The following is a 12,383-nucleotide window of genomic DNA, read 5'->3' as shown; positions in this document are numbered from 1 at the left end:
AGAACGAATCTTATTGCAAACATTAACACTTGTTTGTACGTTTTATACCTCCTAAACACACAACGACACATTTGAGCGTATTTTTATCCCATTTCTCGATTGATCAAATTCTTGAATCGATAGATTAAGCGAGAAGCGGCGTGCGCGGTCAGCTGGAGCAGAGCGAGGTCGCAGCTAGCTGGTCGGACACGCAGACGACGAAGACCCTCGACCCGGGGAGCGAGCGAGCGGCGCGCCGTGCAAAGAGAGGGACGTGGAGCAGGCAAGCAAATGAAGCGCCACGCCATCGGGCCAGCACGCCATCGGGCCAGCACGCCATCCGGCCAGCACGCCATCGGGCCAGCACGCCATCCGGCCAGCACGCCATCCGGCCAGCACGCCATCGGGCCAGCACGCCATCGGGCCAGCACGCCATCCGGCCAGCACGCCATCCGGCCAGCACGCCAGCACGCCATCGGGCCAGCACGCCATCGGGCCAGCACGCCATCCGGCCAGCACGCCATCGAACTGAAGACCCCCCCCCCCCCCCCCCCGATCAGTACACGCCCTCTCCTGACAGCATCCTGGAGGCGCAGCGTTCCAGGGAGAGCTGTGCTGTCCCAACATTCGAGTAGAACTCCAGCGTCAGCAATGAAACGTTACCTCAGTGGGGGCGGGGCTAGCAGGCGGGTCAACAGGTGATCAAACAGAAAGGGGGAGGAGCCCTTCAACGCGCTACTGATGCTGCTTTACTCTCGCTGCTCGCCCGTACAGTCCTACCCGGGACCGTTTTATTGTTTAAAGGGTTCTCCGATGAATCGGCCGAGTCGATCTATTCCCGGCATGTCTTCCACAAAGTAAACAACGTAAAGAACGTAAACAGCGTAAACAACGTGAAGAACGTGAAGAACGTAAACAGCGTAAAGGTGCACGCCGACGTGCGGAAGGTGCTTTAGTTCACGGCTCGATTTAAAAACAACAACAACACGGCGTGGAAGTGCGATAAGAAGTTGATAATGCCCCCCCCCCCCCCCCCCCCCGCACCGGAGTTCCGGCCGTGTTGCTTGTTTGTCCTGTTAAAATGTAGTAAACCAAGAACAACAAGCGAGTAACGACGAGCCCGAAGCGTCGCCGGTTTAACGGGCGAGCTGTTCGGAGTCGCCGTTAAAACGGGCAGACGTTGACGAATCAGCGGAGCGACGCCGGTCGGTGCCCCGAGATGATGTCAGTTCAAGCGGGCCGCTCCACTGACGCCCGAGCGGCTAACGTTAGCTTAGCTTAGCTTAGCCCCCTGTTGGAAAAATGGCTGCTTTCCTTTAGTTTTAAATCTCTTACCAGACAGAATAGATTGGAATGGCAATCCTCCAGGCTGGCCCCGTTCGGTACAGAACAAGAACTCATCCTCCGTCAGTGCGAGCTGCGAAGCGCCATCGTTTCACTTCCCGGGGAAACGGACAACAGTTGCCGGTTTACGTCTTCTGAGGTTGCGGGAGAAATATTGTTTTTATTTTATTTTTTACAACATTTGGCTGGAGGATAGTTCAATTCAACAACCTTCCTATTGCAGTTCCACCGCCGGAGCTAAAAGCGGCCAGAAAAAAAAAAAGAATGTTTTTGTTGACATCTCGAAAGCAGGCAGTGGAGGCAAATTAAAAAGGAGCCAAAAATGTTCATAAAACAAAAAAGAAAAGGAGAGCAAAAGAAGCAACTCTCCCCCCTCCCCCTTAGCCCCGAAACGGGCTCTGCTTTAAAAAATTAAAACGTCCTGCTTTACTCCTCCATTGCAAACATTAGCCTAAAAAAGGCATACATCCGGTTGAAACCCCTCGGAATCCGCCATCGGCCCGTCTCGCGACGATTATTCCGATCATATTACCAACATCGGTTCCTGTTGGTCTCCATTTGAATTCATGGATTCCTTTCTTTAATGGCGGCCACAGGGACAACTCTGCCTTCCACAGCCGATTGGCTCGTTGGTGGTCAAAGCTTCGTCAAGCTAACCGGAGAAACACGGACACACGTCACAGGGGAGGCAGTACTTCCGCCAAAATAAAAGCACTATTAAAATAGTAAGTAGTAATGTGGAGATAACTCGCGGTTTAATATTCCGACTATCTCTATAAATATAATATTGTTCAATCCAAAAGATTAATATTACCGTGCACGTGTTTTATTTTGAGGTCGCAAAGCCACAAAGCGTTGCTGCAGCTTGTTAGTCGCAGTAGGCGTTTTATTTTGACAGTCCCAATAAGGCGTTCCGGCCGCCAGTGTGGGTAACCTGACACCGTCGTGGTCATGAGGGCTATAATAACACAAGATTGATAGGCATTGCCGCCAGGCCAGCGCAAGCGGCGCTATTGAGCAACAGATTTTGTTACCAATGGCCAAACACTGTCAACTTGCTCACTTCCACAGTGCGCCACCTAGCGCATGCGATGATATTGCACTCTCAGCTGAAACGTGCAATCAAATTGCATTGACGCGCCTCTCGTGTTTCATTTGAATCAAACGCATTGATTTGACCTTAATATCATACAGTGTGATTCGAAGGAGATAAACAAAGCGATAAAATCCCACATTCAGAGCAGAAGTGCAGAAATAAAGCCCAACTGAAGAGCAAAAGGACAGCCCGACACATTCGGAGTGAAGGATGCTTTATAACCTGGCAATAAAATCAAATAGAGATAAAATGAAAGGGCAAGGTAATGAAATCTACAAATGTCAAAGACGGAGCAGCGTTAAAACGGATCTGCGAGCGCAACAATATGCAATAACGGAGGAAAGGTCAAACTAATTCTATCCTCCAATCAAGAGAGCTCAGACTCCGGCACTGAAGTAGTTTATATATTGTATTAGAACAGAACCAGCATCCGAGCGGATACTGGACTTAACCCAAAGGGGGGGGGGGGGGGGGGGGGGTTCTTTATCTAAGGGCAGAAAATGAATGAACGTTTTGGAAAACCTTGGATTAGAAACTATCGGAGAGCTCAGACCTCCCCCAAGCAGCTCGTTCCCTCCTAACCGGATCTACACCGTCACCATGGTGATCTGGATCAGCACCAGAAGATGTTTCATGATGGTTTAGATTGGACCCCTATAAAAACAAACAAACAAACCTTCGCGTTCTCTGAGTTCCAGATCTGCTTTATATTCCCGATATTCCGGGCTCCACAGAATTGACCACAAGGTGGCGACATTGTGTTATTTCTACATCCTTCAACATTCACGATCTTACAGAAGTTTGCCGGAAGTGACGTAAAGATGTCTACGCGAATGCGGAAGCTGTGACTTAGGCTGCTGCTTAAAGGCTTAGTTTTGTTTAGGTTTTCTTTTCCTTTTTGTTCCGGTCGGTGACTTTGGATTTATATTAATGGGGATCTTATAATGAAACTCCGGGTGCAGAATATCCGGTGAGCTCGAGCTTCCACAGCCGCGTCTTGACTTCCTTTCTTTCCGTAATGGGAAACATCTGTTAGCCGCTAATGCTAACGCTAACGCTAGCAAAACGACTAGTCTGAGTCAAAATGACTCACCTGAATATACAACGTCTACGTTTTACCTGGTGAAGACGCTAACTACTTACTAACTAGACTTTACAACAATATTTAACGTCGGTGTCTCGAAGGAAGCCGAGATAGTACATTTATCATTTCAAAACATTTGCAGCCATCAGGTATTTATTGATTAAGAACGATCAAAACAGCAGACAATTATTTTTGAACAAGCAACGAAGTAAAGGTGTGATTATAATCAATTCATGTTGGTTAATGAAAGAAATTATAATTTCAATAAAACACAGGAAGCGTCAGAAACGCGTCCGGTGGTCTGCACCACTTTAATTTCATTGATGCAAGGAGTTGACTTCCGTCCTGGACATATTTGGTCTTTTATTTTGAAGGAGTGATTCCAGAAGAGCACTGAAACCCGGGGAGTCTCCGGCCGCGATGCAACCGGATTCGAGTGAGCGAGGCGCTTGTGAAGGAATCGGTTTATCCCTAAATCTGCAACCGGAGCTTCTCGCCAGGACGCCGGTCCCCGGCGCCGCCGCCGCCGGCCCTCTGAAGGGTGAGGTGCGGATTCCAATGAGCGGCGGGGCCGGGGAGTCGAACGGAACCACATCATCCAGAAGATGCAGGGGCGGTTCCCACGGCCACTCGCATTCTCAGCCCCACGGACACGCCCGGCCGCCGCAGCCGGACCGTGACCCGCCCGACCCGGAGGCGGAGGCGGAGCCCGGCGCCTCCCTGTCCGAGCTGCGCTGCCTCTTCCGCTGGCTCCAGAAGAGCCTCCCGTTCCTCGTCGTGCTGAGCGCTAAACTCGTCAGCCAACACGCCCTCGGTGAGTACGAGGAAAACAAACCTCAGGATCGCCGCGGCGAATAAAAGGCGCGTCATTTTCCTCCCGGCTCTGCCCCTCCAGGCTTAGCCGTCGGCGTCGGGCTCGTCACGACGTTCCTATACGTGAATAAAAGCATCCAGACACAAGTTCTTCTGCAGGTCAGTCGACCAGGAAAACCACACGAGCTGATCCCGGGCGGCGGATTCCTAACGCTCGGCTGTGCCTCCCCAGGATCGGCGCTCCAAGCTGCGGTGTTTGTGGCTGCTGCTCTTCCTGACGGCGTCGGCGCTTCTGCTTTACTACACCTTCCTGGCTGAGAAACTCTACCTCTGGTGAGAACGCCGTCCCCACCTCCAACCCGGGCCGCCTGTAACGAACCTCAACGCGACGCTCCTTCCAGCCTCGTCTTCCTCGGTCCGACCATCGAGCCGCTGGGTTTCTGGGAGGTCCTGTGGGCCGTCGGCGTCACCAACTTCATGATAAAGTTCCTCTTCATGGGGGTTAAGTGCCTCGCCCTGCTGCCGCCGCCGGCCCTGGTGCCCTACCGAACGCAGGTGAGGCGGACTTCCTCTAGTCGTCGTTAAAATGAAAACCTGACGCCGCCGCGGTTCTGTCTTTAGATGCGGTGGCTGACGCTGACCGAGGAGCTGGGTCAGCTCCACCAGGCCGCGGCTCCGGTTTCCTCGTGGTTCCGCTACCTGGTCACCTACCAGGAGGCCGACGGCACCCCCGGACTCACGCTGGGGGTCCTGCTGGCTTTGCTCTACCTCATCCTGAAGGTGCGACTAATCAATCAGCCGATAGGAAAGCAGAAGTGAACGTTAACCTTTCCCCCGTTGTCCAGCTTCTGGGCTTTTACAGCCAGGGGGCGTCTTTCCTGAGAACCGTGAGGGTATCCCTGAAGGGCGAGGTCAGTCCTCCTTCCCCTTGAACGAGTTCAGCTCGTTCCCGGCGTCCTCTCAAGCGCTCTTCCTCCGCAGCACGCGGGCGCAGCAGCGACCAGGACGCAGTGCAGCGAGGCCGGAGACGTCTGTCCCATCTGCCAGGGGGAATACAGGAAGCCGCGGGCCCTGATCTGCCAGGTGAGAGCGGGCGATGGCGCCGCCGCCGCCGCATGGATCGGCCTCCCCAGGGGCAGGTACCGACGCCTTGTTGCCCTTCTACCCCGCAGCACATATTCTGCGACGAATGCATCGCGCTGTGGTTCAACCGGGAGAAGAGCTGCCCGCTCTGCCGCACCGCCATCACAGAGAAGGTCCACAAATGGAGGGACGGCGCCACGTCACCACACCTGCACATCTACTGACCGGGACGTTTCTGGGTGTGGCGTGAGAGTATTAGCTCGTATTTAATGATGTTTTTGTTTCCTTCCACGCCTCCGAACACCCAAATAAATAACGGACGCGCTAATCGATTAGCTGTGGACACACAACTCAGACGGGCTCATTTCAGCGTGCTTTTGTTTTGTTTCTTTTTGTGTCAGATTTATTTCAGTTTCCCCCCACGGGGCTACAAAGTGGAACTTTGACCGACTCTACTTGTAAATAATAACACGCGTTTAAAACGCATTTTAAATGAAGATTGTCCTCGGTTCGCCGCTGGAAGTCGACGGCGTGAACCCGTGTCCCGTTTCTACATCAAAAGAAGCAACTCGACCTCGAATGGGTTCAAACAATTAGCGGGCTGATTAGCAACAGTCAGCGCGGTTAGCCCGATGCTAACGGCAGACAGGAAGAGCGGCAGCTGATGTCCTGATTCCAGCTGCGTGAATATTTGATCCTTTCCACATGATAAATGAGAATAACCGACTTTAAGAATAACGTTTTATTTTTCTATGGGGGATGAGAATCGTTTCTTTTTCTATGAAACCAAAGACTGCAAAAAAGATATTTTATCAAAAGTAATCTCACTGTTTTTACCAACTGAAGTTCCGATCTGAATAAAGGTCTGTTTGAATGTGTCCGACTCGTTTTATGTGCTTCTTCGGATCAAGATGGGACGAAAATGTCCGACCAAAAAGTTCCATCGCTTTATTTTAACTTCATTATTTACGTGATACAGATAATGTGAGGAAAAAGCAACTTCAATAACGTTCATTCTTTCACGAAACACTCGTATTTCAGAAATGAACCCGAACCGAAGTAGCACCAGTCAAAGCTAAAAGTCATTTTCAGTTCTCACGACCCAAGAAACGACAGGAAGTAAACCTCGTGAATTAATCCCAGCTTTGTTCCAAGTAAAAAAATCAAAATAAAACCAGACCGTACGCCGCCAATGAAGGCACGGTGTCGGCAGGGAGGCAAACCGATCCAACGTTTGACGAGGAATAAATTACGCAAAGGCGAGGTCACCAAACAAATCGGCACACTTTAGTCGAACGCTAAATAATAAATACGTCGTTTGCATAGTATGGACAACGAGCGGAAACAATGGCACTTAAAAAAACTCGAACAAACTCACTGGTGTAAACGTCGGAGCGATTGATCTTCAGAAAGGAACCCCCCGGAATCGGCCGACCTCAAAGCGGAAGCGCCGACGTCGAGCCGACGTCGTCTCCGGTTTACCGAGGCCTCGTGGAAAAGCCAAGCGCGAAACGGCAGAAACGGCGATTCTGGTCGACTGGAGAGACGCTAGTGAAGCGTTCCGGGACACGTAAAGCCGAGTCGGCGTTTGGTATCGATTACCTCGAAGTGATGCTTTCAGCTGAAATCTCACTTCCACCTTTTATGGCTGCTTTTTTTTTTTCCTGGAAGTGAAGCTCCTCCTCCTGGCGGCGATGGCGAGGAGGCTCGCCGCAGGACACCACGCGATCGTCGTACGAAACGGCACGGAGGGCGCGCCCCTCGTTTGTGAGGTAACATTCTCCAGACTCGAGGATCGAAGAGCACCGGGAAACCGTTAACGGCAGTCGAGCACGCCGAAGCCGCGTCGGGCGACGCCCACGCGCTGATCATCGGTGTCAGGACGGCGAGGGGGGGGGGGGGGCCGGAAGCAGCCGCTGATCAGCGAGTCTTCATGGAGAAAGCGCAAAGAGGAGTCAAAGAGTCCGAGGGTCATAAGTTCAGCCGTAGATGCCGGGGCCGCTTGGCGTTCAGGGGGTGGGACTGCTTCCTGAAGGGCCCGGTACTGAACCCCGATGGGCGCCTGATGGGAAGCGGCGCCGACGCCTCGGAGGCGAAGCCGCCGCCCGTGTCCATCTGCTCCGCCGCCGCCGACACCTCCATGGGCTGATCCGCCGAGCCGCCGGGAGCCAACAGGGAGGGGCAGCCCGTCAGCGAGAGCCCCCGGGGCCAGCAGTCGATGCCGACGAACTTCACCGGACTGTGGGGGGGGGGGGGGGGACGTTCCGTTACTCGAGTGAATTTCACCCGACGACGAACGGATGCTGGGAAGTCTGGCACGTAACCGACGGTTACCTCACAGGCGTCCTCGGGCTTCCCGGGATCCTCCGCGGGGAGCGGACCTTCGACTCGGAGGGGAACTTCTCTTTGACGTTTTCAAGCACGGATGGGGCGACATACGTGAAACCCTGGGGGGGGGGGGGGACAGAACAGGATGCTTCGTTTACACGTTTGCTTACGCGCCCCGTCGGCGCCGGCAGGAAACCCACCAGGAACACCTGATTGGCGCTCTCGCTGAGCGCCGAGTCGTCGGGACTGTCCACCGGCGGCTGGCTGGTGAACTTGGAGTCGAACTGGCTGGCGTCGTCGGCCGATCGCTGCCGAGACAAGACGGACTCAGTTCAGCGCCTAGCAACGGGTTCTGGGCGACGCCCCGTCGCGCGAGAAAAGGCTCGACTCACCAGGAAAGGCTTGAACGGAGGCTCGACCTTGCGAGCGAGGAGGTCGTCCCAGTTCGTGTGCCGGAAGAACGGATGGGCCTCGGAGAAGCACAGCGGCAGGACGTTTAGACTTTCCTCGGATGAAGACCCGCACCTGAAACCCGATGCCGCTTGGAGCTCCCTTACCTGGACCTCGGCGGCATCTCCCGGGCCGGCTCCGATCCGCAGGGAGGCGTTCCGTTTCAGCAGCTGGGAGAATTCAGGGATGCTTCAGACGTTTCAACACGGAAGGCGCCGATCGGGAGGCGTGTCCTTTCCCCGCTCACCTTTTTCAGGAGGTCCCGGGCTTCCTGCGTGAGGTACGGCGGGAGGCTCAGCTTGCATTTCAGGATTTTGTCGATGGTCTTCTTCCGGTTTTCGCCGGTGAACGGAGGCTGTGGGAAAAAATAAAAAAGACGTGACGGCCGTCGGCGAGGCGGGGCGAACGAAATGCTTCCGCCCTCGTGCTAAACGGCGCCGCCACTCACCGCTCCCGTTAGCATGTCGTACATTAGCGCTCCCAGACTCCACCAGTCCACCCCTCGGTTGTGTCCGCTCCTCATCAGGATCTCTGGAGCCCTGAGGAAGACCGAGACGACGCGACGGGTGCGCTGAAGTCGGGCTGAGGGGGCGGTAGAACCTAAAGGGCGCGGCCGGCGTGGCCTACATGTACTCGATGGTGCCGCAGAAGGTGTGGGTGACCGTCCCGTCATGGATGGACTCTTTGCACAGCCCGAAGTCCGTCAACTTGACGTGTCCTGGAAACACAAGAAAGAAACTACATTCATTCTCCGTGCTCCAGAAAGGCGCCGGATCCATAGGCGCCTTTCCGTAGGCGCCTTTCCGTAGGCGCCTTTCCGTAGGCGCCTTTCCGTAGGCGCCTTTCCGTAGGCGCCTTTCCACAGGCGCCTTTCCGTAGGCGCCTTTCCGTAGGCGCCTTTCCGTAGGCGCTTTTCCGCAGGCGCCTTTCCGCAGGCGCCTTTCCGCAGGCGCCTTTCCGTAGGCGCTTTTCCGCAGGCGCCTTTCCGCAGGCGCCTTTCCGCAGGCGCCTTTCCGTACCGTTGTCGTTGAGCATGATGTTCTCGGGCTTCAGGTCTCGGTAGATGATGCCTTTCTGGTGCAGGTGACCCAACGCCATGGAGATCTCAGCCAGGTAGAAGCTGCCAGCGTGAAAATAAAAAAACGTTTGTTCGGCTTGCGGACCTTTCCCGGAGGGAAGGCCGGTCGGATCGGACTCACCACGCCGTGTCCTCCATGAAGATGCCCTCCCTCTCCAGCTGCATGAACAGCTCGCCACCTGGGTCGACACAAACGAGCGCGTCACATGAGACGGCGGCTCCGGCCGCCGGGACGCGCGTCTCTCCTCACCGCTCAGGTACTCCAGGATCAGGTACAGCTTCCCCCCCGTCTGGAAGGCGTAGATGAGATCCACGATGAAAGGGTGCTTCACCTCCTCCAGGATGTTCCTCTCCGCCTTGGTGTGCGCCGTGTCCTTCGCGTTGCGTACGATCATAGCCTTCAGCAGGGGGGGGGGGGGGGGGACAGAAGAGCACGGCGGTCCCAGGTGTGAAACCGTTGGCGTGGTAACCTTAAAGCGTGCATGGTGGCGCTCACAAAGCCAATAAACACAGTCATTAGCCGTAACCTCGCGCTCAGGGGGACACGAGGCACCGGGGGGGGCCGCCGCCGGCTGCAGACGGAAGGTTTCAGGTTTCATGGGAAACGACCCCCCCGGCTGCCATCATTCTGGGCGGTCCGCTCGGAGCGTCTGGACCCATGGCTGAATGTAGCAGCGCAAACGAAGCTCCGCCTCCAGGTAGACTCAGGTCGGATCAAATAAAGGCCTTCTAGGCTGCGCTTCTCTGAGCGACCACCGAGGGGCAGCGCAACAGACAAACCGACCATGAAAGCGCCTCGCCAGATTCTTTCAACTACAAAAGGTTTCACTCACCTTCTTCAAAACTTTCATAGCAAATATCTTCCCAGAGGTGGCGCCGGACACCTTCCGGACTTGGAACACCTGCAGAAACGTGCGTCTCATGAAGTTACATAAGTGTTTTGAACAAGCTGCATTTTTTGGCTGTTTAAATAGTGACTCGGAGCGAGCGTGTCGTCAGCCCGAGGCAGCCCGAGGCAGCCGTGACGCCTTGTCCCGCCCCCGGGTACGCATCGCCGTGACGTTAGCAAGCAGCCGAAATGAATGGATGTGCCAGTTTGACAGGGCCGACTGCGCCGAGAGGAAAATAAAATAAATAAAATCTGAAATCTGACTTTATTTCGTTTTAATTGATCAAAGGCATGAACGCAGGAAACGGAATGCCAGAAACGTTCCGGTCCCCCGACATTTTACCAAAACAAGAATGAGCACAAAATGAAATATTTAGAATTGGACACTGATGATTCTGGGATGGCAGGCCTTCTGGTGCGTTACATTCACAACAAACATTTAGAAACGGATTGAAAAAAAGCTGCCGACTATCAGCAATGAAAATGTTTAATTTCCAACAAATCTCAATTTCCATCTGCTGGAATCCCAAGATAAAAACAACAAATGACAAAGCGGTAATTCAACCGCTTAAAAACAACATTTTCAGGACATTTCAATACCGAGGAATAATATTTTTGAATTAACGGCTCATCAAATATCCGTAACAGGAGACGGTGGCCGAGACACCCAACGCCGCGGCTTCGCTCCTGTCGTTAACTCATCGTTTAAGTTTCCACCCTGAACTAATCCCAAACGTCAGTCTGCATCTTACAAAAAGCGATAAAGAGGCGAGCGTAATTCAAGAGCGCGCGGTAAACGGCTGAATCTCACCTTTCCGTACCCGCCTTTCCCCAAAACCTTCAGCAGCTCGAAGCATTCCGGTCTGATCTGCTCCGTTCCCTTGTTCACGCTGTTCTCAGAGATCTCAAATTTCTCACAGCCGTCCAAGTTACTAGGAAAATGACCAATTACATCCTCACAATATTGCGTCTACAAATTCCAAACCGCACAACATTTATTGCTGAAAGTTACAGGTGTTTGGGTCTAAACGCAGACGAGGCCAAATGCATTTAGATCCGGCAATACCGAATTCCATGTTTCTGCCCAGATGCACATTTTCTAGGATCGTATGAATTATAACTGGATGCATTCGGATAAACAAAGAAACATGCAAAGACACTGACGCACAAACCCCTAAAACTACAATTAAACATTGATTTACAAAAAATCTCTCAAAAATGTCTTTGTCTTCAGCTGGTAAAAAATAATCTGAGTTTTACTTGAACTTACAATTCAAAGCCGCTGCACTGGTCCATGTATTCACCGAGCTGAGACTGCAGAAAGAGCATCATTAGCGCAGCTCATTTACACGTAAACAGACCTTATTCACGATATTAAAGCCGTTTAACATGTTATATTCGTTTTAAATTGTATTCCCCAGTAGTGACGGATTATTTACCCCGACGGTCCATTTCGCTACGAGTTAAAAAGGTTCGGTTAAAGGATAATTACACCGGTTTGAAACTAATCGCTAACAACCAACCAATAGCCAACTCGGCTAACTCGCTAACGTTGAGCGAGCGCGGGGAAGCTAACAAGCGCCGTAGTCCTTCTGGCGTCGGTTCCGTTAGCATTGTTAGCATTGTTAGCATTTCCCTCGTCGGCCGGTCTACTCTGGGTTTCTTCACATCCCGTGAAATAATATCCCTGAATTCGTTATCAGACAATAATGTATGCGACATTTATGTGACTTAAATACTCGCTCTGTTGCGCGTACCCGTTTGTGAGGCGAATGCCGACGCAGAGGTCCAAATCGCTTAAAACTCCGAATCCATTATCGGACACGAAGCTCACGCTACGCCACTTTTTCTTTTTTTCTTTTTAAGGCGGCGGAAACGCTAACCGGTCCGCCATCAATGCCGATTCTACGTGCAGTACATGCTAGCTAGCACAACAACAATGTAGTATAAACATAGCTTTGTAACTAGTTTAAACGCACAAAATAAAACAGGAATGCATTTTAACGTGATTAACGACTGTTTATAGAATACGCGGGAAAGGGGCAACCAACCAATGTCCGATAACGGGTGTCGAAACACAGACGCGACGCTAGCAACACGGGCCTCGAGACATGATGCTAACTGCTAAGCAGCCGGCTAGCTCGTATCAGCGGGAACGTAAACTCACCCCATCCTCGAGCTCGTCGTCGGATACGTTCTCATCCGGTTGATCCAAATCAATGTCGAAAACTCCCGCCAT

At 52.9% G+C, this 12,383-nt stretch overlaps 2 protein-coding genes across 3 annotated transcripts; one reads left to right on the top strand and one right to left on the bottom strand.

Moving 5' to 3' along the window:
* The first annotated feature begins 3,265 nt into the window (after window positions 1-3,265).
* rnft1 (ring finger protein, transmembrane 1) lies at window positions 3,266-5,637 on the top strand. Its single transcript, XM_068744933.1, has 9 exons — window positions 3,266-3,389; window positions 3,878-4,317; window positions 4,399-4,475; window positions 4,549-4,649; window positions 4,718-4,871; window positions 4,938-5,096; window positions 5,162-5,227; window positions 5,298-5,399; window positions 5,489-5,637. Exons 1-9 carry the CDS (start codon window positions 3,364-3,366, stop codon window positions 5,621-5,623), a joined length of 1,260 nt encoding a protein of 419 aa, XP_068601034.1. The 5' UTR covers window positions 3,266-3,363; the 3' UTR covers window positions 5,624-5,637.
* A 1,574-nt stretch (window positions 5,638-7,211) lies between these two features.
* Window positions 7,212-12,383, bottom strand: rps6kb1a (ribosomal protein S6 kinase b, polypeptide 1a). Of its 2 annotated transcripts, none has more exons than XM_068744931.1 (15): window positions 12,312-12,383; window positions 11,415-11,458; window positions 10,956-11,076; window positions 10,089-10,157; window positions 9,506-9,653; window positions 9,377-9,434; window positions 9,197-9,297; window positions 8,805-8,895; window positions 8,626-8,716; window positions 8,425-8,532; window positions 8,285-8,347; window positions 8,120-8,197; window positions 7,928-8,035; window positions 7,739-7,846; window positions 7,212-7,638 (listed from the first exon to the last, which is right to left on the bottom strand). In XM_068744931.1, exons 1-15 carry the CDS (start codon window positions 12,381-12,383, stop codon window positions 7,216-7,218), a joined length of 1,683 nt encoding a protein of 560 aa, XP_068601032.1. In that variant the 3' UTR covers window positions 7,212-7,215. The 2 variants fall into 2 exon arrangements, with proteins under 2 accessions (XP_068601032.1, XP_068601033.1); XM_068744932.1 differs by having other exon boundaries at window positions 7,244-7,638; window positions 7,734-7,846.

The sequence above is a fragment of the Brachionichthys hirsutus genome, chromosome 10, assembly GCF_040956055.1.
Source record: "Brachionichthys hirsutus isolate HB-005 chromosome 10, CSIRO-AGI_Bhir_v1, whole genome shotgun sequence".
Taxonomy (NCBI): Eukaryota; Metazoa; Chordata; class Actinopteri; order Lophiiformes; family Brachionichthyidae; genus Brachionichthys; species Brachionichthys hirsutus.
The sequence above is the reverse complement of the archived record's forward strand: the minus strand, read 5'-3'. Positions and strand labels throughout refer to the sequence as shown.

Excerpts from the sequence above, each read along its gene's own strand:
- rps6kb1a (XM_068744931.1), bottom strand. The coding sequence starts at position 12,383 with ATGGCGGGAGTTTTCGACATTGATTTGGATCAACCGGATGAGAACGTA. Across the intron at positions 8,896-9,196 it reads CATCATGCTCAACGACAACG|GACACGTCAAGTTGACGGAC; the intron begins GTACGGAAAGGC and ends TTGTGTTTCCAG. Across the intron at positions 8,348-8,424 it reads CCCGGGACCTCCTGAAAAAG|CTGCTGAAACGGAACGCCTC; the intron begins GTGAGCGGGGAA and ends GAATTCTCCCAG.
- rnft1 (XM_068744933.1), top strand. The coding sequence starts at position 3,364 with ATGAAACTCCGGGTGCAGAATATCCG. Across the intron at positions 4,318-4,398 it reads CGTCAGCCAACACGCCCTCG|GCTTAGCCGTCGGCGTCGGG; the intron begins GTGAGTACGAGG and ends CTGCCCCTCCAG. Across the intron at positions 4,650-4,717 it reads GCTGAGAAACTCTACCTCTG|CCTCGTCTTCCTCGGTCCGA; the intron begins GTGAGAACGCCG and ends CGCTCCTTCCAG.